The 23,251-nt window shown below is 36.0% G+C and overlaps 1 protein-coding gene across 1 annotated transcript in view; it reads right to left on the bottom strand.

The window, feature by feature from the left end:
- USP9X (ubiquitin specific peptidase 9 X-linked) overlaps window positions 1–23,251 on the bottom strand; it is an 80,564-nt gene that overhangs the window by 6,179 nt on the left and 51,134 nt on the right. The window contains exons 25-40 of the mRNA XM_052663670.1: window positions 22,794–22,960; window positions 19,518–19,626; window positions 19,140–19,286; window positions 18,414–18,560; window positions 17,281–17,503; window positions 14,719–14,939; window positions 12,326–12,516; window positions 9,539–9,712; window positions 7,004–7,145; window positions 5,062–5,815; window positions 4,565–4,688; window positions 3,839–4,064; window positions 3,237–3,366; window positions 1,053–1,238; window positions 366–586; window positions 91–179 (exon numbers count right to left, since the gene is read on the bottom strand). Coding sequence (XP_052519630.1) covers window positions 91–179; window positions 366–586; window positions 1,053–1,238; window positions 3,237–3,366; window positions 3,839–4,064; window positions 4,565–4,688; window positions 5,062–5,815; window positions 7,004–7,145; window positions 9,539–9,712; window positions 12,326–12,516; window positions 14,719–14,939; window positions 17,281–17,503; window positions 18,414–18,560; window positions 19,140–19,286; window positions 19,518–19,626; window positions 22,794–22,960 — 3,251 coding nt within the window. The remainder of the gene's footprint in view (window positions 1–90; window positions 180–365; window positions 587–1,052; window positions 1,239–3,236; window positions 3,367–3,838; window positions 4,065–4,564; window positions 4,689–5,061; window positions 5,816–7,003; window positions 7,146–9,538; window positions 9,713–12,325; window positions 12,517–14,718; window positions 14,940–17,280; window positions 17,504–18,413; window positions 18,561–19,139; window positions 19,287–19,517; window positions 19,627–22,793; window positions 22,961–23,251) is intronic.

A 23,251-nucleotide genomic window follows, 5' to 3' on the forward strand; every position in this document is an offset into this window, starting at 1 on the left:
ATTAGACTTCCAAGAGGTTAAAAAAAGTAAATGTGCTGTTAATTTCACTTACTCTAAGAACTCGGCAAGAAACAAAAAAAGGGTAGCTACCTGTGAGTCTGCCAGGAGTCCTCAATCAGCAAGATCTGCAGAAGCAGATCCAAGTAGGGCCGGAGTTCATAAGTGTAGGAATATGCCACCTGAAAACACGTAAAACGTGGTAAAGAACTTATTTAAAGCAGCAACAGTGGTGATCCCTTTGTAATGTGTAAAAACATCAAATCACTACGTTGCACACCTAAAACTAGTGTAATTGTATACTTAAAAACATAATAAAAATAAAACAACAAGTTATAGAGACATATGAATGTATATTTTCCTTTAACCTGCCAGAGAAGTTCACTGAGGACAGTAGATGAGAACTGAGGATTCTCCCAGCAGCAAAAACGAAGCAATTTGACGGTTTCCTCTGAGTTGCTGCAGTCCTCAATGATTTTCTTCACATAACTTGTCCTCACAAATAAAATGTCTGCCACGTTCTGCTGAATTGGCATTATAGGTTGTGATAAATTAGGATCACCAAAAGGATTGGGAAGAGGAGGGTTACCTAGAATACAGATTTGTCATCAATGAAAAACTAATCGGCTTCTCCACAAGAATATCCAGCTTTCACTACAGAAAATAGCTTTATCATTTTTTTTAAAAGAAAAAAAACAATATAGACCATTTCCCAAGTACAAAGAAAGTAATATGAACCATTATAATGATCAGATATATCAAGATGATAAAACATAAAAGTTAAATACCAATACTGGTGTTTTCTTATTTAAAAGTTAGTTGTTACACTACTACTTCATAAATAAGATACCAACCTCAGTAGCAAGTAGATAGAAAGATTCCCTTTTAAGCATGTGAAAAACATGCAGGACTCAAAATATAAAATATTCCAAAGCATGGACTTTCACAGATTCTTGTTTTATACTGAAACTTCTTCAGAATCACTTTTAATGAGGTACTATTTATGGTCAGCAGTACTTTAAAACCAATGTAAAGAATGGAGTATTTGACTTTACCATTGATTGAAGACTGCATTCTTGACGAGACATTGCAACAGCGGATTAGCTGTGACACTACTGAGTATAATTTGCCTAATTCAGCATACTGATACTTGATTGGAGGACCTGGACCTTCGTCTAAAGACACAAGCATAAAGGTAGCAGGTACACTCAATTTCAGAAGCTGTGTCTTCTCTGCCACACCTATAGTACAGAAGGGAGAAGCAGGAAGAGAGGGGAAGAATTATATGAAAGAACTGGGATGGAAGGGCTTCATAATAAAGTAGTTATTTTTTTCTACAACCTTTATGAACAGAAGATTACTTTTACCTGGCATTCAGAGTATTATTAAAAAATAATAATACAAAAAATAATTATTAAAAAAATTAAAAGAACCAAAAACCTAATTGGAGTTAAGTATTAAATGGTTAAACAGTAACTATGACATTGCAATCCTCTGGACACTTTCTATGGCCTGGGGAGTCTCAGGGACCAGCCTAGACGGCAATCCTAAATGAACGCCGAAAATGGAGAAATCAGAATTCTCTTATAAATTGCCTTTCTTCTTTCTTCTAAGCCAAGCTTCTTGAAAGACGCCTAACCTCGTTCCCTCTACTTTCTCGTTTGCCTGCTCTTCAACTCATGCTTACCTGGCTTCTGCCCCTCTTTCTGGTTTAAAGTTAAGGAATAGTTCTCAAATTGTAACCATTTCACCCTTTCTTGGGTTCCTGTCTTATTTTCTTTCTACCTCTTGTTGTTCTTATTTGAGTCCTCCTCCTGTCTCTTAAAAAGTGATGGTCCTCCAAGTTCCCATGTCAGGCTATATCCTCACACTGTATGCCTTCCCTGGATGATCAAACCCATTCTAATGGCTTCAAGTTCCAGCTGTTTTTATTCAGCTGATTCAAAAATATTTCCAAAAAGATCCTGTTCTACTGGACACCTCTATCCGGGTGTCACAAAGACTCAAATTCCCTCTCCATGTTCTTCCTGTGTCTCCCCTGCTCCGTACATGGCACTACTACCTGGTCAGTTTAGCAAGCTGGAATTCTGGGCATCATTCTTAATGTCTGTTCCATGTTACCCTTCCCTGAATATCCAATCACCAAATCCAACTGGCCTTACATCTAATGAAAAGCACTAGAATTTGTCTACTTGTTTCCCCTTCACTGTCAACTTCTCAGTATGAGCCAGTAGACTGAATAACCTTTCATTTCCTCCAATGAGCCATGCTGAATATACTTCCAAGTCTCTGCACCTGCTGTTCACTCTGGATGGAAAAATTCAACCAATTCCTACAATCAATTTCTGCATTAAGTCCCACACACTCCCCAAATCTGGTCAGGTACCCCTACTGATGTACTTCCACAGCACGCTGTATTTTCCCCATTATTGTCACATATTTTATGGCAAGTACCCTTTAATTTGCTTCTATACCCCATTAGAAAGTAACAGTCTTATTTACTGCCATGTTCCAAGAAGTATAATAAATACAAGTCCACAATCCCTTATTTGAAATCCCTAGATTCAAACAGCTGTTTTCATCAATATAAACAAGTCTTTAGTATGGGGAGGTAAGGGAAAAGAAGACAAATACAAAGTAGAATGTTGCTGTGTTAGAAGAGTCAGGGATCACTGGTGATTAGTAAGTGACACACACACAACTTGGAATGACAGTAATGTTTGGGTTTAGAATTTAACATAAATAACAGGCAATTTAAGTGAATATTTATATTATCTCCAACCTTTAATTTCATTTACTTCAACAAAACTTTTTTCATTTACTTCAACAAAAGTATAGACTAAATCCTTCACCCAAACATGGTGAATATTACACAATCATCTGGGACCTTTTGAAAATGTGGATTCCTAGTGTTAGTTCTGAGAATTCTTATTCCATTGGTTTGGGATGGGGCCTAGGAATCAGTATTTTCAAAAAACCAGGTCTAGCACCACTGCTTTAGGAGATAAAAATATGATTAAGATACAGATTCTGACCTGTGTCTCTGACCTGGAGCAGAGATAAGACACATGCATAAATAAAATACAAGGTATAAAGCGTAGCAAAAAGTTTCAGATAAAATTCATAGTAGGTTTTATGAAACACTTTCTATTTTAGACCAGGTTATATTTCATCACTTGACTTAAATGATTTCATTACTTAATACATTAAAGCAGAATTATGGAAACTTAAATTCTTACCTAAATTGGCATACATTACAAACAGGTTGAAATACTGCTGTAAATGACGCCCATGCTCTGAAACTTCTCTTCTCAGCAGATTTAATACTGCTCTTAGTAAGTGATCACTCAGGCTTAAGTTGTCATAAGCCTGTAAAACATGAAAACATTGGTTGTTTTCCAGCAACAAGATGCAGGTACAATATAATTCTCTTTGCATAAAAAAGGAAGATGCACATAGACATGTTAAATATAGGCAGAAATTTCTGGATGGACTGATCACACAAGGAACTATTAAAAAGGGTTGCTTTTTTAGGAAAGGGGATGAATTAAAATTCATGTATAACATATAACAGTAAGTGTATAACTAAGCCACTGAATGTAACCAAATTAACAGAAAATTCCATTAAGTTTTAGAGAGCCAATAGTCACTAGTCACTGCTGGGAAGTACTTTTTAATGGAACTCATAGACACTGAGGCATCAGATCACATGGTTATTACATGCTCATGCACATCTGTTAGGTAAACATCTCAAACAGATGCACATATGTGTGGCTTCAGCTTCCAGGAAACAGAATTCATGTGTAAGCATTTAATCATTAGAAGTAAACTGGGCAATTACCTGACTAGAAGGTCCTGGAGATGCAAAAGGTGAAGGACATGGCCCATCTTGCAAGGAAAAATGTGCAATAAAAACTATCAGTTTTGCAAATGCACCTCTGACTTCTGCACTAGGGCACTCCAGAAGGTATTCAGAGAAGCGATTTGAAACATTAAAAAGGACATTATGAGCAAACCAAAATCGCACATTCTTGCTGTGACGAAGGAGAATACATAATGCATCATACCTAAGACAAAACAAACAAAATCCTAGGTTCAATGACAAAAACGATAACCCCCATTCCCTTAACATCTTACTATTAGAATAGTTAAGTAAATATTGTTAAATCAAGGTATGATATAAATGGTCTCTAAACTTCCACAATTAGAAACAAATTCATTTTAAGTTTTTACCTTTTTAACCTATGGCTGAATGTAATCTAGGGAAGCTAAAATGTAATAATTTTGTGATTAAATAACCTTTAAGTATCATCCTGTAATGTTTTGTACACAGAAGTCAAAGATATGATACACTATAACAGAAGCCGGCTCCTGAGTAATAAAGGGCCACATTTAATCTCAGGAATTACTTAAATATGATTTCTTTCACTACCGCTACCAACATTTTTTAAATTCTGCATTCCAAATCTGAAACAAGATTATTAGGGCTTGGAAAAAACAAAGCAGTATATTAAAGAACCAAACTAAATGCCAGTAATAATAGGAATGAAAATCCAAAACAATGTACCAATCACTGGCGGAGCCACGGACTATTTTCTTGGTGTGAAATCCTGTGGTAAAGAGGAACCTAGCGGCAAGCTGAATACTAATCATTGTGATTTCTTCGGCTTCAGGCAACAGGTGATCTTGCCCTATAAATAAAGTGCAGATTAAAAAAGTCAAATTTGTATGCCCAAGCCCTGTTTTCATACAAATCTGCATTACCTACAATTTTCCAAGCCCCAACTATGTTAAAACCCCTCTGAGGCTACTTATGAAATAATTCTGTTCATTAAAGCACACTTCAACTAATGCTTGAGTAAATAAAAACAAATTGTTTTAATAAACAAAAGCTCCTCTGTCTCTAAATACCCAGATAATATATAATGCTCAAAGGTAACAGTCATCTGAAACAGGACTTGAAAACAATCAGAAAGAAAGAAAACAAGCATGTTGATGCCTGCTAAGAAATCCTGCAAGAAGAGCTATGCTTTGTTACTAAGAAGCTAAATTCTTGATGCTTACCTGGAGGAGGATTTAAGTAAACACCATTGCATGTAAGCAGTTTTTTCATAAACTGAAAATATTCCATACTGTATTGCATCCGGTTATGCATGAATTGCACGTTCTGTTTCCGTACACTTCTCTCAATGGCTGATGGCATAATAATCTGATGGGGTCTTGCGGTGATAGCAAGCTCTGATATATATCTTATCAATTCATCGCCCTGGTCGATTGTGTCCAATCGTTCATAAAAAAGTATATAAGCATTCCACCACCTTTTCTGGCGCCTGTATGACATGCGCTTCATCATGTGATCGAATACTTCTCCCATGTACTCTCCACCGAAACATTGGTTTTTCATTTCTTCATCGTCATCCATTTTACATTCAGTTACATCTCCATCATCAAATTTATACCAACGGTTTCTCTCACCATCCCCTCCATTCCTTTGAATGATATAAGAATAGTAATGTCCTCCGCTTGCTTGACCGCTGTGTACAAGCACCCCCACAAGCCTGTATTTCGTGCTTCCTGCTGCCTCATTGTCGGACTGCTCATTCTGTTGTATCAGCTGACTCTCTGGGTTTACATTATCTCCTTCCAGCTTTGCAACACCTGCGACTGTGTAAGGTTCCATGTCCAGCTCACGAGGAAATTCAAAATAATCATTAAACTTGATTGCACATTCTCTTTCCCAATCATAGTCGAATCGTTTTAGTTGGATAGCAAGAACAGGAGGCAATTTTTTAATAAGCAAACGCTTTACAGTATCAACCTAAAATGAACAGAACAAATTACTAGATGTTCTCTTATAATCCACTGCAAAAAAACACACCAAACTTTAAAACTCTATTATTAAATTCTCAACATTAATCTGAAAATTTAAGTGTAAACATAACGTGACAGTGAACATAATCAGAGCAATTCTGTCAGTTTATAGTTTTAATGTTAACTAAAACAAGTAATACAGAAGTACTCTGATGCCACTTTCTACAAACTGCAAAAATTAGTGATTTACTCACTGCCTGATTTCTATGTTGGCAGTATTATCTAACCATTATTACCTGTTTGATATTTATTATTATTTTAATGAAGGTGTAGTTTGCTGTGAGCCAACTACAGAAATATACTAATAGCAGCTAGTATTTATTGGGCAGTTAGGTGCCAAATTATATGCTAAGTGCTGCCCCAGTAGTAACATGTATAATCCTCACAACCCTCTCAAGCAGGTACTACTGAACCTGAAGCATGAGAATGAGGAGCAGTTGAGAGATTTAAGTAACCTGCCTCAAGTCTTAGAGCTGTGAGTGGCAGGGGTATGACTTTACAGGTCATCTCAACCTTTAGATTTTAAAACCTCTCCAAGTGGTATGTAAAGTCAAAATAATACAGGTGACTTAGAGGTAAGAGGACTTGGGAGCCCAGAAAGATACTATTAAATGCCCATAGACAAACACCAATATCAGGTGAGTCAAAAAAAAATTTGATCCAAGTGGTTTAAAAAAAAACAGGTGGTAGAAGAAATCTTATGTGGCTAAATAAAGCAATCAACAGTTTGGTTTCAGCGAACTTCTCGGTCTTGGCTAGTAACTCTGGATGTGAGAGGAGCAATGTTTTCCTCTATGAGTTCTGTAGCTTTGCGGAGCTCAAGCAATCTGGTCAGATATGGATGAAAGGTGCCTGCGTAAGGCAGACAAAAGATTGTGGTATTAAGCTATTGCGACCTCTAAAGTGATTCACTCTTATCTTTACCTGTTTTCCCTAGCCCTTTCTGGCACTAGGTTCTCTTTACCTGACAAACCTTTTAAGTCCCCGTTATCTTAACTACCTCTCTGCTACCACTGTTAACAAAGCAGGGCAGGGAATAAAGAGGGCAAATTTTGAGAACAAATGAAAACAATTATTCTTCCAAACCCATTATATGTAACCATCATTATTTTAAACAAAACTGGGCAATCCATACCTTTTTATTGCATTTTTCACAATGATAAGCATTTGCACCTTCTAATAAATCTCCTTTGACATATTGTTCCAAAGAATCAAGAAGATTTTGGTGATTTCTAATGTCTACATTCAAAGTCGTAAAAGATTCTTCACACTCGTATCTAAAGATATTATTTAAGAAATGATCAAAGAGAATTTATTCCTTAATTTTCTAAACATCTTACTTAGTTATGGGTTCAATGTAAACTACTTTTGCAATATTTATAATAGAACACAAAACCCATTAAGTTAAAAAATGTACTCATAAATGACAGTTACCATTTACGGGCCATTTATCCTCTGCTAGGTACTACATTAGATTGTTTACACACTATGCATAACAGGTTCTTTGTCTTCACAGCAAATATTTTCTATCACCATCTCCACATCAGAGATGAGGGAAGTGGGGTTCAGAATGTGAAGATTACCAGGAGAAATGGTGTTTTGAAGCTAGATCTGTCTGGCTTCACAGTTCCATCTCTATATAGTCTACCATGCTCCTTCTGTCATCATCTGTTTAGATTATAATGAGCTGAATTTCTAAATGTTTCTCCTCTTCTATAATGGAAACATTACTAAAGCACAAGTTGAACATACAAATGAACATGGGCTAAGCAATCTGAATAGGAGCCAGAATCCCACCTTTGGGCAATATTCTACCAAAGGAATTTTCAGATTTGTGAAGAGACATACTCATAAATTTAGAATATGGGATGTAAGAATTTCACTCTCAACCATTAAATTAATTCACTGAACAAATACATGCCGTGCCTACCATGTATAAAGCACTGTGGGATAGTTTAAGATGGTCCCTCATATTAAGGGCTTTTCAACTTAGTGAAAAAGGCATTTATAAGTGACATGAATGGAATATGAAGTATTAGGCAAATTGTTATGATAACTAGGGAACAGCCCATAGTTGAGAAAAAAGAAGTCCAATTTTATGATTTCAGGTAAAAAACTGGGCATCTGAAAAATGAGAAGTCAGTAAAGTTTTTCTGTATGTAAAAGGCCAGAGAGTAAGTATTACCAGTTTTTCTGGACCATGAGGTCTCTATAGCAACAACTCTGTTGTTACAGTGAGAGCAGTCAGACAGTTGGTAAAGCAGTGGGTATGTGCCAATAAAACTTTACAAAAACAGATGTAGGGCTGGACTTGACCTACGGTCCATAGTTTGTTAACTGTTATTCTAGATAAATACCCTAAAATAGACTGTCACAGGACTCTCCTCTATGTAACCTTCTAGCATGGAACAGGACTAGTTTAGTTGTGGAGTAGGTATTTGAACTTCAGGAATTTTACTTAAGATTATATGTTCTCTGGACATTTTCACTTAGCAAAGAAAACCCGTCATTTCCGAATAATTTTGAAAACTGGCTACAAGAAACCAAGAAAAACTGACCAAAAGAGATAGCCAGAAAAAATTTTTTTAATCAGTATAAAAACAAGAGGTTAAAACGACAATTTTATGGTCCACCTAATAATGCACGAGGTCTTTCAAAAGAAGCAAAAGTTGTCCAGTCTGTGTAAACAGTTTTATGGCCTCATTCAGAATGAACAGCCTAACATTTATATATAATATTACCACTCCCTCAATCATTTCCAAAATGAAATGATTCTAAAATGGTTCAAAAATGAAGCATCCCCCCACTAACCACGCACGCGCACACACACACACACACACACACACACACACACACACACACAACCTATGACTATACATAATGCTCTTTTGTTGCTGCTGTTCACTTGCTAAGTCGTGTCCTTGTAGAAAATACTACCTTACTGTGATATTTTGGTGAGAAGGGACTTCAATAACTAACATTAATTAATTGATGACATACAAGAGAAGTTCCAAAGTAAAACTTCCATAAAGTAGTCATAAACATGTATCTATCAGTAGTAAACTTTAATAGTTATTTTAACTATTTTCAATAAGAGTTCTTAATCAACTTCCCTTTAAAAAAAAAAAACCCAAACAAATTTGTTTATAGTTATTTTTTTGCTATAAATGCTTTGTGTGGGAAACATACCTTAAAGACAATGACAGTAATCAACGCTATTTTTAAAAAGTCAGCATTTCATTTGTATAGGAAATAGTGCCCCACACTTGTCATCTTCTAAACTTATTTACAATATTATTAACTATTTTAAGATAAAGGAAAAATTCATTAGTAATACTTGTATATGCAAAATGCCATGTGTTTTCTTAGGCATGATCATCCATAAGGACATATAAGAGTATAAATAGTAAGAGCTTAGGTGGAGTTAAAGGAACCAAGTATTATTTGACAAAAACAAACAAACAGATCCACAAAGGTCATGTAACTTTTCTGTTGTTAAACTTCATTGTAATAAAATGAGAAAACAAACAACCTCCCCCAATAGTAAGGTATGCACAATATATAATCCATCCCATCTCTGGTATTTAGTAAGTGGTAGCATACTTCACTTTTTTACATAATTAATAATAAACACTACAATATACATATAAAGTATGCAATTAGTACTCACCTATGTGGGCAGCCTTGGCAAATCTTCTGATCCGCAAAGGAACCTCCTAAGACTTTACTTAGCATAGCTGGATGTCCTAAGGCTTTCAAAGCTTCATCTAAACTATCCACCAATGAATTAAAAAATTCTAAAGCATCATGTTGTTCACGAAGATTAACAGGCTCACCCCAAAGCCTAAGAAATGAATGGAGTAAAATGTGTAATGTGAGACACTCCCAGAACAATAAATACAATATATTTTTCAGGAAAAAAGCAATACAACCAAAATAACACATATAAACTGAGATTTTATTCCTCAATTACATGAGGAAGTAGGAAAAAACACGGATGCTCTTTATATATTGATTGTTGTGGAGGAGAAAGTAAGATTCACAGGAAAAGTGGTACTTTACTAGGAAAGAAATACCACAAAACTACAAAGGAAAACTCCATGGTGATGTTACTATATGCTTCTCATTGCACTGCATTCAGAGGTATTTCTTCTTGCCAACAAAGTTTAACATGAATCTAATCATGGGTAAATAATCACACAAATCAATAAAGCACCATAAAAGTCATGACAAATTAGGGAGATTAGAGATGACTGAAGAGCTAATAACCAAATTCTTGTGATTCCTTCTAGGATACCAGTCTGAAATCGGGGGGGAAAAAAAAAATTACAAAGACTATTTTGGGGAAGTTGGAATATATACTGATGACATTACTGAATACTAATTTCATGCATGTGATAATTGTATTAAATATTATGTAGGAAAATGTCCTTATTCTTAGAGGATACATTTTGAGGCATATGAGGGGGATCAAGAGTAATATCTGCAACTGTCCTCTAGTTTAGAAAAAACAAACGAAAACCGAAACTCAAGTATACCCATAAGCAAATATGGCAAAAGGTTAACAAATGGCAAATCTGGCTGAAGAATATGCATCATAAAGGTGATTCCTATACTACTTTACCTTTTCTCCTGGTGTGAAATTTTTCAACATAAAAAATTAAGGGTGTGAAATGTGGTTAACTCACCCACATGTACTTAAGAGTACATTACAGGTCTAAAGTGTAGATAATCCAAAAGTGCTAGTCTGGACAAACTGAGAGCTCCACTAACATAGGGAACAATTAACTGAGAAGCCAAAAAAAGCAAATATATTACAAGAAGAGTGATCATTATAACCTAATTACAAATTTTAAGACAAAAGTTCCAGAAGTTTAAGAGTAATAATCTGAAGAGAAAGAACGGAAATACTAAAAGCCTTATGGCAGAGATGGGACAAGCTAGAGAAAGAAAGAAAACTTGAACAGTCAGAGGAAGGTGAGAGTTCTGCCAGGTGATGGGACTGAAAGAGTGAAAGCAGAGCTGGGAAAGAGGGGGGTGTGTGCAAGCCAGTAAGTGTGGATTAAATAGGGGGCCTAGTTTCTAAGGAGTAGTATTTAAGGGAATTCCCTGCTGGTCCAGTGGTTAGGACCCCATGCTTTCACTGACAAAGGTCTGGGTTCAATACCTGGTTGGGGAACTAAGATCCTATAAGCCGTCTGGTACAGCAAAAAAAAAAAAAAAGAGTACTATTCAGAAACAAAAACACTATTACAAAGGATTATGGTGTTTTCATACACAGTTGTATAATACTACAGTATTTTAGTACAGTGCATGACACAAGAGGTAATAAAAAAAAAGGTGAAATAAATGAAGCCAGAGAAATAAGATCAAGACATAACTGAACAACAACAAATTCCACCCCCCACCCCGGTATTTATCACACCTTTCCTATAAAATTGTATATTAGACTAGCCAAAAAGTTGCTATGGGGATGTTTCCTTTACAGATCTACTCTGGCTATTAAATGAAAGAATGATAAAACTAGGATGTGACCATTTTGTAGTACTGATGAAATGTTGCATTTAGGCAATGATAATCAATGGGTGTTATCCTAAGAGGCAGACAGACATTATATACTTCTCCTCACTTAGCTTACTGTTATCACCTATGAGGTAGGCCTTGTCTATCCACTCCAAAACAAGAAAAAAATAACAGCGGAACCTGATCAAGCCTCTAGCTCTACCTGTTTATATGACATGTAGGGAACTGAGGAAAACAAAGCACCACAGGGATCTCAATAAAATCCAAATGGGACAATGTATGGAGTTAACTACTTGTTTGTTTTTTTATCCCCAACAAATAACTACAAGGGTGAAAAAAGAAGAGACTACAGACACATATCAACACCTGCAGCATCTGGACTTCATTTGGGTGATGATTTCAAAAAAGTTAATAGTAAAAAAAACCAATTAGGTCACTGGGTAAAATCAAACATTGACAAGGATATTAAGGACTTTTTAAAGACATGATAATAGTATCATGGTCATGCTAAAAAAGACATTAGAGATACACACGAAATATTTCTGGGTGAAATTATGCATCTGCTTCTAAAAAGAAGTAGATGGGAATGTAGATTAAACGGCAATGAGTTGACAATTATTGAAGTTGAGTGATGAATACATAAGGGTTCATACTCTTCTCCCTACGTATGTAAATATTATAAGCTTTCAAAATAAAAAATCGTTACTATCTTAAGAGACTAAAGAATGCTGCCTCTTACTAAGACATTTTCTACTTCCTTTGGGGATAATGAGAAAACAAACCTAACTATAAAATAAAGTTAGACTATTACTACTAATTAACTATTAAACATAAAAGTGCTTTCCAGTATAGGTTTTAGAAGTTTAATGTTAGTGTCATGAGACGGTCATAAAGGTTTAAGCAATATCTCAATTACCAGCCATCCATAATTTACCTGAACTGTTTCCAAAATCCTCTGGGCACATAGTACTGTAGTCGAGAAGCAGCTAAATGACCAAAGATGACCTGAAGGTGTCTCAAAACACCAATATTGTACTCTTTTCTATCTTCTGTTTTACTTAATGCTGGTTTGTCTTCAAATTGTTGAGGGTATCCGAATACATCATCTCTGGGATCAACATTGCTCTGGAAAGCAAAACATTATCACTAGTGAGCTAACTGAACTTCAAAGTATAGTAAAAATTATGTTGAGACAAATGCTGAATGATTAGTGAACAAATCATTTGTATTTCTATTTATTTCCAAAGCACTTAATGTTCAATTCATATATTTTAATTTACAGTATCAGTGTTTATCCCCACCCATTTCACATAAGAGTTGTCATAGGGAATAACTATGTATTGCAGAGGTAGGTGATAGAGCAAAGGACAGTGAACTAACTAACTTAGGCTGTACTGGACACAAATGCAGGCTTTGCTACTTATAAGGCTAAGTGACTTTGAGCAATTAAGTGCCTCATGTGTAAATGGGGGAACATACTCTTCATGTAGCTATTGTGAGGAGGATATGAGATAATGTATGTAAATTGCTTAGACTTGTAAACATTCAATACAATGTTCATGTTAAGAGAGTAGTACTCTTCAACAAATGGTGCTGGAAAATCTAGATATCCATATGCCAAGGAATGAAGTTGGACTCTCCCCTAATACTATACACAAAGGGTTATTCAATATGGATCAAAGATTTGAATGTAAGAGCTAAAACTACGAAACTCTTAAAACATAGAGCAAAAACTTCAAGACATAAGATTTGACAATGATTTACTGGATATGATACCAAAAGTACATGCCATGAAAGAACAGAGACATATTGGACCTCAGAAAAATGAAAGAGCTCTATGCAAAGAAACTGGAATCCTAGGACACTGTTGGTGGAAAATGTAAAATGGTGTAGCCACTGTAGAAAACAGTTCCTAAAGAAAAATAAAACTATCAAATGATCCAGCAATTCCATGCCTGGGTTCAACAACCAAAGAACTGCAAGAAAGATCTTAAAAGAGATATCTGTATACCCATGTTCAGAGCAGCATTATTTGCCAAAAGGTGGAAGCAGGGACTTCCCTGGTGATCCAGTAGTTAAGATACCAAGCTCCCAATGCAGGGGGCACAGGTTCCATCCCTGGTTGGGGGACTAAGATCCTACAAGCTGAGTGGCAAAAAAAAAAAAAAAAAGAAAAAAGTAGAAACAACACAAGTGCCCACTGATGAATAAATGGATAAACAAAATGTGGTACATACATTCAAAGGAATATTATTCAGCCTTTGAAAGAAAGGAAATTCTGAAACATGCTATGAAATGGGTATTACGTTAAGTCAAACAAGCCAGTCACAGAAAAATAAACATGGTACGAATCTACTTTGATGAGGTACCTAGAATGGTCAAATTCATAGAGATGGAAAGACAATGCTGGCTGTGGAACTGGTGTGAGACCTAGATGTAGAAATAGACAATGGCCAGTCCCTGCTCAAGAGAAACTTAGTTTAGTGAAGGAAAAAAAGCACACAGGTGAAAAAAGCAAACCTGGGGAAGAGTTGAGGCAAGTGTATGTTTCAGAAGCCCTCCCTGTAAATGATTCAGCTACTCAGAGCAAAGAGTTTGGTGACTGAAGAGATGGAATGAGTAAAGAACCATTTAAGATATTTGCTACAAACAGCACGCTCTGGCTTCTCTTCTCGGCTCTCACCAACACCATGAATGGGAAAAGGTCAAATAAAAATAAGGAGATACAGGGTGAACACAAACATGACCACAGTCTCTTCTTTAAAGAACTATGCCATAGTTAGGTCAACTCTGATCCACCACTATCTAATTTATTCACAGCTTTATTTCTGCATTGGATACTTGGCAGGAGCCTAAATTTTGTCACAGGTAGAGAGAAGCTTATTTCCTAAGTAAAACAAGTTATGATCTGGGAGAAAGGCAAAAGTAATCAAAAAGTAAGCATAGGTAATGAAACTGGTATAGTATATAATAGCATAAGTGGAGATACATAATTAAAATATCAAACAGGAAAGTAAAACTGTAATTAAACTATTATTAAAGATGAAGGTTTTTATCATCATACAAACTCTAAATTAAACCAAACCTCCAAAAGTGAGTACATTAACTGTTGCTTTAAAAATATTAACTATCATAAAAATCAGCTGTAGCTGAAAGTCTCATAGGCAGTGAGCACTATGTCGAGGTAGCAGTCTACACTGGGAGGTTCTAGCTTTACTTTCAAATATATGCCAACAGGTCCAACAAAAGTAGCTCTTTAAGAGAGAACAACAGTTATTTGGAATCAGAACTTCGAACACAGAAGACAAAATGCTAAATAAAATTTACCTCATTGTCCTGCTTCTCATCCCCAGATAAATCATCGTCTACATCACTACCTGTGCCTTCAATTGCAAGAATACCATTCCTAATGGACGGAATCATGTAGAGCTGCTGAATCACAGAGTTCATGTAACAAGTAGCACCAGCGTTTTTCAGCCCCACAAATCCTTTTGGTGGGCGGGGTCCAACAGGCGGTAGATATTCCCACTCAGTAAGTGCTTCACAAGCTGAGAGAAGACAAGAGATTCTTGTAGTGTGAATTCAAATATTTTGCCCACTTTATACTTTATCCAGTTGATAAGTTAACATCACCAACAATTCCACCATTGTTACGGTGACCTGAAGCGGTGCTCTAAGCATACATTTCAGTCTCAACAAACCTAAGATGTATGGTCACATGTACCTCTGTATACATTCTTGCCCCAGGGTCTGTGAACCCGAGTATTATCTGAGGTTGCTTCTATGGCAGTCTCAGTAGTCCCATAAGATGGCACAAGCTATTTTCTACATTTACTTTTAACTTTATTATAGTTTAGTCATTATGAACTTTAACTTTTTCTACTTTTGTATGTTTTTTTTAAAGTGCCTTCAAACTCATTCTGGCATGAAGTATTATATAAAATATATAAATATATTATAGCTTACTCAGTTTTAAATAATCCTAAGATATTACCTGGGTTGATAGCCAGGTTCTGATACCTAACAACTCTTTTATCTTCAGCTAAGCCTCTGTTTCCTTCCTAAGTAGTGTCATAATAAGAGTAACATTTGCCTTGCCTATAACTACAATGTTATTTTGAGGAGCAAAGGAGACAGTGGATTTGAGTTCTGTGAGAACTGTAAATCAATGAACATCTCCTACTACCTAGTATAAACCTGAAAACAATGCAAATATCATCACTGCCTATAAGACCAGTTTAAGAAATTATAGTACACTGAACTGAAAGATATATAGCTAATAAGTGGATTCAGGTAAATATCTATGTGTTGATAGGAAATAGTCAGATATGTTAAGGGAGTACAAAGAACACTGTGCACTATATCACAATGTGTGGTTAAAAACTAAACAAACAGAGCAAGATTTTGCGTGCGGATTCTGCACACAGAGATGCTGGGAGGACAGACGGGCTGAAGACGATGGTTACAGCTGTTAAAGGGGACTCTGGGCCTGGAATGGGCAGGGAACAGTTTGCAGAATATACCGTTCTTTGGTACTTGAAATTTTTACCGTGCAAATGTACTACATAAAAACAAGTGAGCTTTCTCTTTCTGCCATGTTGGAACCTGTGGAGGAGTGCTGTGGACAGGACTTCTAAAACAAATAAGTCTGGAAGGCTATGGTCCAAGGCTCCACTTTTGGTGGCTATAAGCAGGGTCCTGTGAAACCAGAGGGAGCACTTGGTTCCTCTTCTGAAAACTGGAAGTGTTTATGCCCAAGATGAAACGGAAATTTGGGCAAGAGATGTGCTCATGTGTACAAAGCAAAGAACAGTGACTCCTGGCGCTAAACTGAACAAAACTGTAAGAATCTGGGGAAAAGATAACTTGTGTCTATGGAAACAGTGGCTTGGTTCCTGTGGAATTCTGCTGTATCTCTTGAGGGTTTAAACTTATTGAAAACTAAAGTGTGGAATTGTTAAAAAAAAAAAAAAAAAAAAGAAAACAAAAAACCCCCATCCTACTGTATATCGATTTTGATAGGATAACTATCTGATCTTTTAAGCAGTTTAATCAGAATCTCCTAAAATATTATTAAAAACATCCTGATATTCTAAAATACAACATATCACAAAATAATTTGAGATGTTCTTGAAGACTGCCTATAATCAATTATATTCTTAAGCTTTGGTTTTCTTTTAAAACAGAACAGCCTCCATTGTGGTTTGCTTTCTTATGTCTGTTGTGTCAGTCATTTTTATATCACCCTCATCCCCTGAGTTTCAGTTCTGTATCAGTGAGATCTGGAGTCTACAGTCTGTTCCATGGGCTTCATGTGAGCATTAACTGAGGATCAAGGGCACTAGAATGTTATCTTCTCACATCCTAGTCTTTAAAACCAGATTTCTCAGAATTCATTTGAAAATAACATTGAAGAGCTTCTAAGTAAGGGCCTGAAAGGTTTTTCAATGCATGTAATTTGAATTTTTACATTGTTCAACTCTGAAATCTATTGACTATTTATTCCCTCCTGGAAAAGGAAATGGCAACCCACTTCAGTATTCTTGCCTCGAAAAGCCCATGGACACAGGAGCCTGGCAGGCTACAGTCCATGGGGTCACAAAAGTCAGACACGACTTAGCGACTAAACCACCATTTATTACTCAAGTTTGGATTTTAGTCCAGGTTTGACTCAAATCAAATTTTGTTGCTAAATAATTGTACCACTCACAGGAAGACATTTTACAAACATCTGAAAACTTTTCTACATTAAGACGCACTTGTAATGGTGTTAAACTAGTTGCTAAAAGAAAGGAAAACATTGAGTTGAAGATATTTACTAAAAGGAAAAGAATTTGAACACATTAGAGAATTATCTGTCATCAGAACTTTGTATTTTAAAATACTTACTAGTTATTGCTGTCCCAATGTAGTACATTTCAGTCAAAGAATCTACAATCTGTTTGAGGTTCCTCACACAGCCAACAGCTAATGCTACAAGTAACTCAAAGCCTGCATTAATGGTAGCTGGTGAACCACAGACTGGAATAGCCTGTTCGGCTGGCAGTTCTCCATTTCTCATATACTGCAGGTAAACATTGGACGCAGGGAAGATGAAATCATCAATTAATTCCTACAAAGTTGAAAAAAGATTATGTATTAGCAGTGGTATGTATTTATATAAAAAATATAGTTATTTATGTGTGCATGTGTTTCTTAAAGAAATCTCTTGGCAGGAAATATTGTTAAATTACTAGTCAGAACACAAGATCTCATTATATTTCTGCTAACTTACTTGGATTTTCTAATAAAAAGATTCCTACTTCAAAACACTTTCCTACAATTAACAAACAAATCTAATTTGTCAGGTTAAAAACTATGTTAAGTATCAAGAACAAGCTGACTGTACCACTTACAATCCACATTAAGTAAATTTACTGTCTTAATCACATGTATACCAAAACTCATTTTGAATTAGAAGAAAATGTCCTAAAGTGGTACTTTTTGTTTCCTTGCATTACCACGTATGTGAAAAAGCTCATTACAGAAATATCCACAGTCTTGGGACTTTCCTGGTGGTCCAGTGGCTAAGACTCCACACTCCAAATGCTGGGGGCCAGGTTTTGATCCTTGGTCAGGGAACTAGGCCCCACACACTGCCACTAAATACCCTGCACGCCACAGCTAAGACCCAGTGCAGCCAAATAAATAAATACTAAAAAAAAGAAAGAAATATGCATAGCCTTACATAACAGAGGTCTGTCTCATTTTACATAGTCTGATGAAGTGGAAAGTTCAGAGTTTCTAAATAGAAAAATTAAATAGTGCTTACTTACAGAGTACTGAAATTTTATTTATGTAAAAAATTTAGAAGCATTATTTAAAACACTACTGTAACCTCTATATTCTTTAAAAGTAGAAAAGAGAATAGGACAAGATAATACACCAAAGACTAATGATACCATAAATTAACCAGACAGATTTGCTAATAAACATTCAGAAGGTTATGATATTCAGCCTAGGACCAAGATGACATAACATACCTTAATGAGATTAGCACCTCCTTTTTCACAACCAATATGATACTTTTTCTCAGGGGTTTGAAAAGCCAGTAATTCTTTTGTTACCCCAAGATGACCTTCCAAGATCGTCTCTTCAATACCTGTTTCACCTGTTCTCTTAACATCATCCTGCCAAAGAAAAATATCAAATGCCTAAATTATGAAAGGGTGGTAAAGAGGCAAAGAGAAGTCAGAACGAGAGAGAGCTGGACAGAGACAATTCCCTCAAACCTTTCTATTCTAAGCAATTTTTTTCCTCTCCAGAACTTTCGTAAGTAGGCTTCCCAAACCAGGAAGAAATGTTAATTTGAAGAAATGTTAATCCGAACGCTATTAGCTACCAATCTCTTTAGAAATAAATTCTTCTACAACTAAGTATCAGATGTTAATAAAGTTATATTAAGTGCTGACCTATCACTGATTTTTTGATAAAAGCAATTCACGAATACTTTTCAAAAGATGAAAATTTGCAAATGGGCGTAAGATTCTAAAATGGAAGAAGCTGTATATCAGTGTTTTGAGTCTTATGTAAAACAAAGCATTTGACAAAACTAGTTATGCATTCATTCAGTGAATCATGAGTTAGGAATATCCAACAACACAGAGTACATTCTTTGGTTCTTTAAATCAAATTGCTCAAAGACTATAAACTAATAATAAAACATTCTATTTATTGATACGATAAACACAGTATTAAATGCAACTTACCCTGATTCTCTTAAGCCAATCAATTTCGTTATTGAGAAGAACTTCTGCATTGGGTATGTTAATATTACTATTGTAGGCATAATTAAGAAGGTGCCTTAAAAGAGTAAAGTAGTCGCCTGAATGTTTAGCTCTCTCTCTGGCTGTGCTCTGAAACAATAAAGTTGAATAATATTAATTTACAAGTCCATCCTCAGAATCCACTTTTAAAAAACCCAGAGTTAACTAGAGTAGATGACTAAGATAGTATGGGCAATTACTAATATTTATTAAATAAATATAGACTGCTCTAACTTTAATATAAGCTAACACCATAAATTCTTGACTGTTCCTTGTGTAAGAATGAATCACAATGATAAGCATATTTTTAAAATGTCTCACCCCCAAAACGGTGAAGAGCAGAGTAATGAAGAAAAGTAGAGGCCTGTGTCCCATGCAACATCTGGTGCACATTAAAAAGAACTGCTCCTGTGCCACCTGGCGAACAGTTCTGAAATAAAAATTTTTCACATTCAATATATCATCTTCATGAAAAAAAAGGAAAAAAAAAACTTCCAACACTGTCTCTTGGGATTGGGGAACGGTGTTAAGGGGTTGGTAAATTCAAAGTAAAAATACAAGAATATGTAACACCCCTTTAAGCAGCAACATTTCATAGATGAACTTAGGCTCTGTGTCAAGAACTAAAAAGTCAAAATGTCACCAAGGGAGTTTGAGGGATACCCTCTCACACCCTCTTTCTTGGAACAGGCTGGAAATGTTCCTCTAGATACAAGAGTTGTATGGTAAGCCTTATGCATCTTCTGGGCATTCCACAGAATTTTTATCTCAAAGCATATTACTCAGATCAGCAGCATCTGAGAACTTGCTCTGTGGTTTCTCAGGTCCCAGCATCCCATGTTTTAATAAACCCTTCGGGTGATTCCAACATGTGCTGAAGACTGAGGACAACTGTATTACGCAATGTTCTATGATTACGCACGGGAAAAACTTCTCTGGTCCCAGTACTGGGAGTTTTACCTAAGCATCATGGATCTCTTAAAAAATATGTATCCTATATAGCTATCACTAGAATAAATGCTTCAAGAGGGCAAAGACATCATCCATTTAGTTTACTTCTGTGCCTCCAGAATGAAGAATCATGTCTGGCATGTATCAAGTGCTAAGAACTAGTTACCAGATGTATAAGTACTGTTGGTTTACAAGATGGAGGTCTGTCTCCATTAGATAGTAAGCTATTTCAAGGGCAGGGCTTTGCTTCATTGTTACATGAGTTCCTGGTACCTAAAGCAACTTCTGACATATGGAAGATGCTCAAAAAGTATCTCCTGACAAAACATTTGTGCATTTCAGACATTACCAACTACATTTTGTGAATAAGTATGTTTCTGTCAATGTGCTAGCTGATAAGACAGCTTAGAACCAATTTTTAAATTCAATATAAGAAGCTGAAAGTATACATTCTGTGTACTAACCTCCCTCCTGGATATTTTTTAGGTTTCTGAACCCGTACATGGTCCTATAAACCAGAGGGACCTTTAGAAGCTTTGTCGGTTGAGTCTGGTGAAACTCAAGTAAATCAATACCAAGAGTACTTAGTTTTGGGGGCAGAGGGTCCGGTCCGTAACTTTTACAAAGATAAGTGTCATTCATACTGTCCCAGTTTATTTATTTATCTTTTTTGAAGTTAGGTATGCAGCCCAAAGAGCATGAGGATCTATAAAGAGTTGATGCTTGCCAGTTCCTAATGAACCCTCCCTCACACATACAGACTTCTGATTATTTCTCACTTCTACTATTGCTGTACTTCCAGACTCTCTATCTTTTATTCGGACTAATGAAGTAGTCCAAGTGCATTTCCTGCCACTCTATAACTTATTCTCAACAAAGCAACCAGAATAAACTTAAATGTTAACCCAGGGCACATCATTCCTTTGCTCAAAACCCTCCACTAGGGGCCTTCCCTCACGGTCCAGGGGTTAAGACTCTGTGCTCCCAATGAAGGGGGCACAGGTTTTAATCTCTAGTCAGGGAACTAAGATCCCACATGCCCAGCGGAGTGGCCAAAAACGAACAAACAAAAAAACCCAACCCAAATGGAAAACAAACCCTCCAATGGATACCCATCACACGTAAAAGTTAATGTCCTTACAATGATCTATCAAATCCTCACAGGCTGCTTGTTGCCTCTCTGGCCTCACCTCCTACGACTCCCCTGCCTCTGCTGTTCCAGTAATCCTCGTCTCCTCCATATTGTTCCTGCCTTGGGATATTTGCATCTGTTGTTTCTTTCTGCTTAAAGCACACTTTCCCCAAGGCGGTACGGTAGGGGGAGGGATAAACGTGGAATTTGGGATTAACAGACTACTAAATATAAAGGACCTACTATATAGCACACGAAACTATATCCAGTATCTTGTAATAACCTATGATGGAAAAGAATCTGAAAAATATATATATATAACTCAATCACTTTGCTATACACCTGAAAACACTGTAAAGCAGTTATACCTTAATTAAAAAGCAAACATTAAAAAAATATATATTTGGTCACATAACCAAAATATATTTTTCACATAAAACATAAAATTTTAAATAAGATACGATGGAGGTGTTAGCTAACCTAAGGCTATGGTGGTAACCATATTGCAAGATAAGAGTGTCTCAAACTGATACTTTGTACACCTTAAACTTACACAGTTATGTTGACTACATCTCAATAAAGCTGAAGAAAATAGAAAGGAAAAACAAAACACACAAAAATCCCACCCCAAAATCCAACACACTTCCTCCATAGATCACTATGTCACTCTTTTCAGAGCTTTGTTTAAAAGGTCTCCTTCTCAGGGAAGCCTTCTCTGATCATCCTACATAAAACTGAACACTGACCGCCTCCCCACCCCTTATCCCTAATTCCTGCTTTCTCTCAATAGCATTTATTATTATAACATACCATATATTTTCCCATGTCTTCCCTCCCCACTCCTCATCTCCCTTTTAGTACAGACTCCAAGAAGACTGACTTTTTTTTTTTTAAAGACTGACGTTTTGCCTGTTTTATTTACTGCTATATCCCCGGTAGCTAAGTTACATATGACAGTAATACTGATTAGAGCTCAAGTTTAAAAAGTTACCTTATGAAGGTCAAGATTAGACTGACATAAGAGGATGGAAAACCGACATTTTCTACAAATTTGATTGACTTATACAAAAAGAAGCCCAAAGCACAATCAACGTCATTAATTAAATGCTCTTAAAATGAAAAGCAAGGACTTTATAATTGGCCTTTATTCTCGGTGTATAATGTACAAGTTCTTACCATAACCACACCTTGTGAATTTCGTACTGACTTAACAATTTCACTAAAAAAACACTTGCCTTCTAGGTATGCAAGAAAGGAAGCCAATGTCCTATTTATTTAAATCCTGTAAACCACATTTTTTAAATGGACTAAAATACATACCTCTTAGGTGAAACTAAATTCTGGAATTATAGAAAATCTAAGCAAAACCACAGTTTAATAAAATTTTCCTCAATATTAACGTGCTATAGAGATAATAAACATTTGATTTCCGGGATAAATTCTGCCAACATAAATTAATTAATTTCTGCTTCAAAAATTAAGATCAAATCTCTTACAATTAAAAAGATACTTACTTGCTGTGACAGTGCAATAGCAAATCAATAATGAATGTCTGCCAAGCCTTTTCTTTACTAAGAGTATCTAAGGCTGTTGGAATCAAGGCAAAACATAATGTCATCACTTCCATTGCTTCACAGCAAACCTGTTCATCCTCCAAATCTGGCTCATTGCCTGCATTGGTCTGTAAAATTATAGTCAGGGACAAATTACCTAGAGATGCATTTAAGAAAAATCTCATACAACTTCAAGTTAATGCTTAATACACACCTACTCACTTAAACCACTTGGCCTCAGCCTCTTTACCTACAACTCCTAAGGCCCTTTTGGAATAGTACAGAAATGACTATAAATAGAAGATGAAGTCTAATCCTATTCTTCTGCTACATCCCAAGGAGAGCTGCAGGAGTACACTGAGCATACTACCTGCTTCTTTGCCCCTGAGGCTCCTAGAGACCTTCCGAGTTGTGTACTT

This window comes from Budorcas taxicolor, chromosome X (assembly GCF_023091745.1).
Source record: "Budorcas taxicolor isolate Tak-1 chromosome X, Takin1.1, whole genome shotgun sequence".
In the NCBI taxonomy this organism is placed as follows: Eukaryota; Metazoa; Chordata; class Mammalia; order Artiodactyla; family Bovidae; genus Budorcas; species Budorcas taxicolor.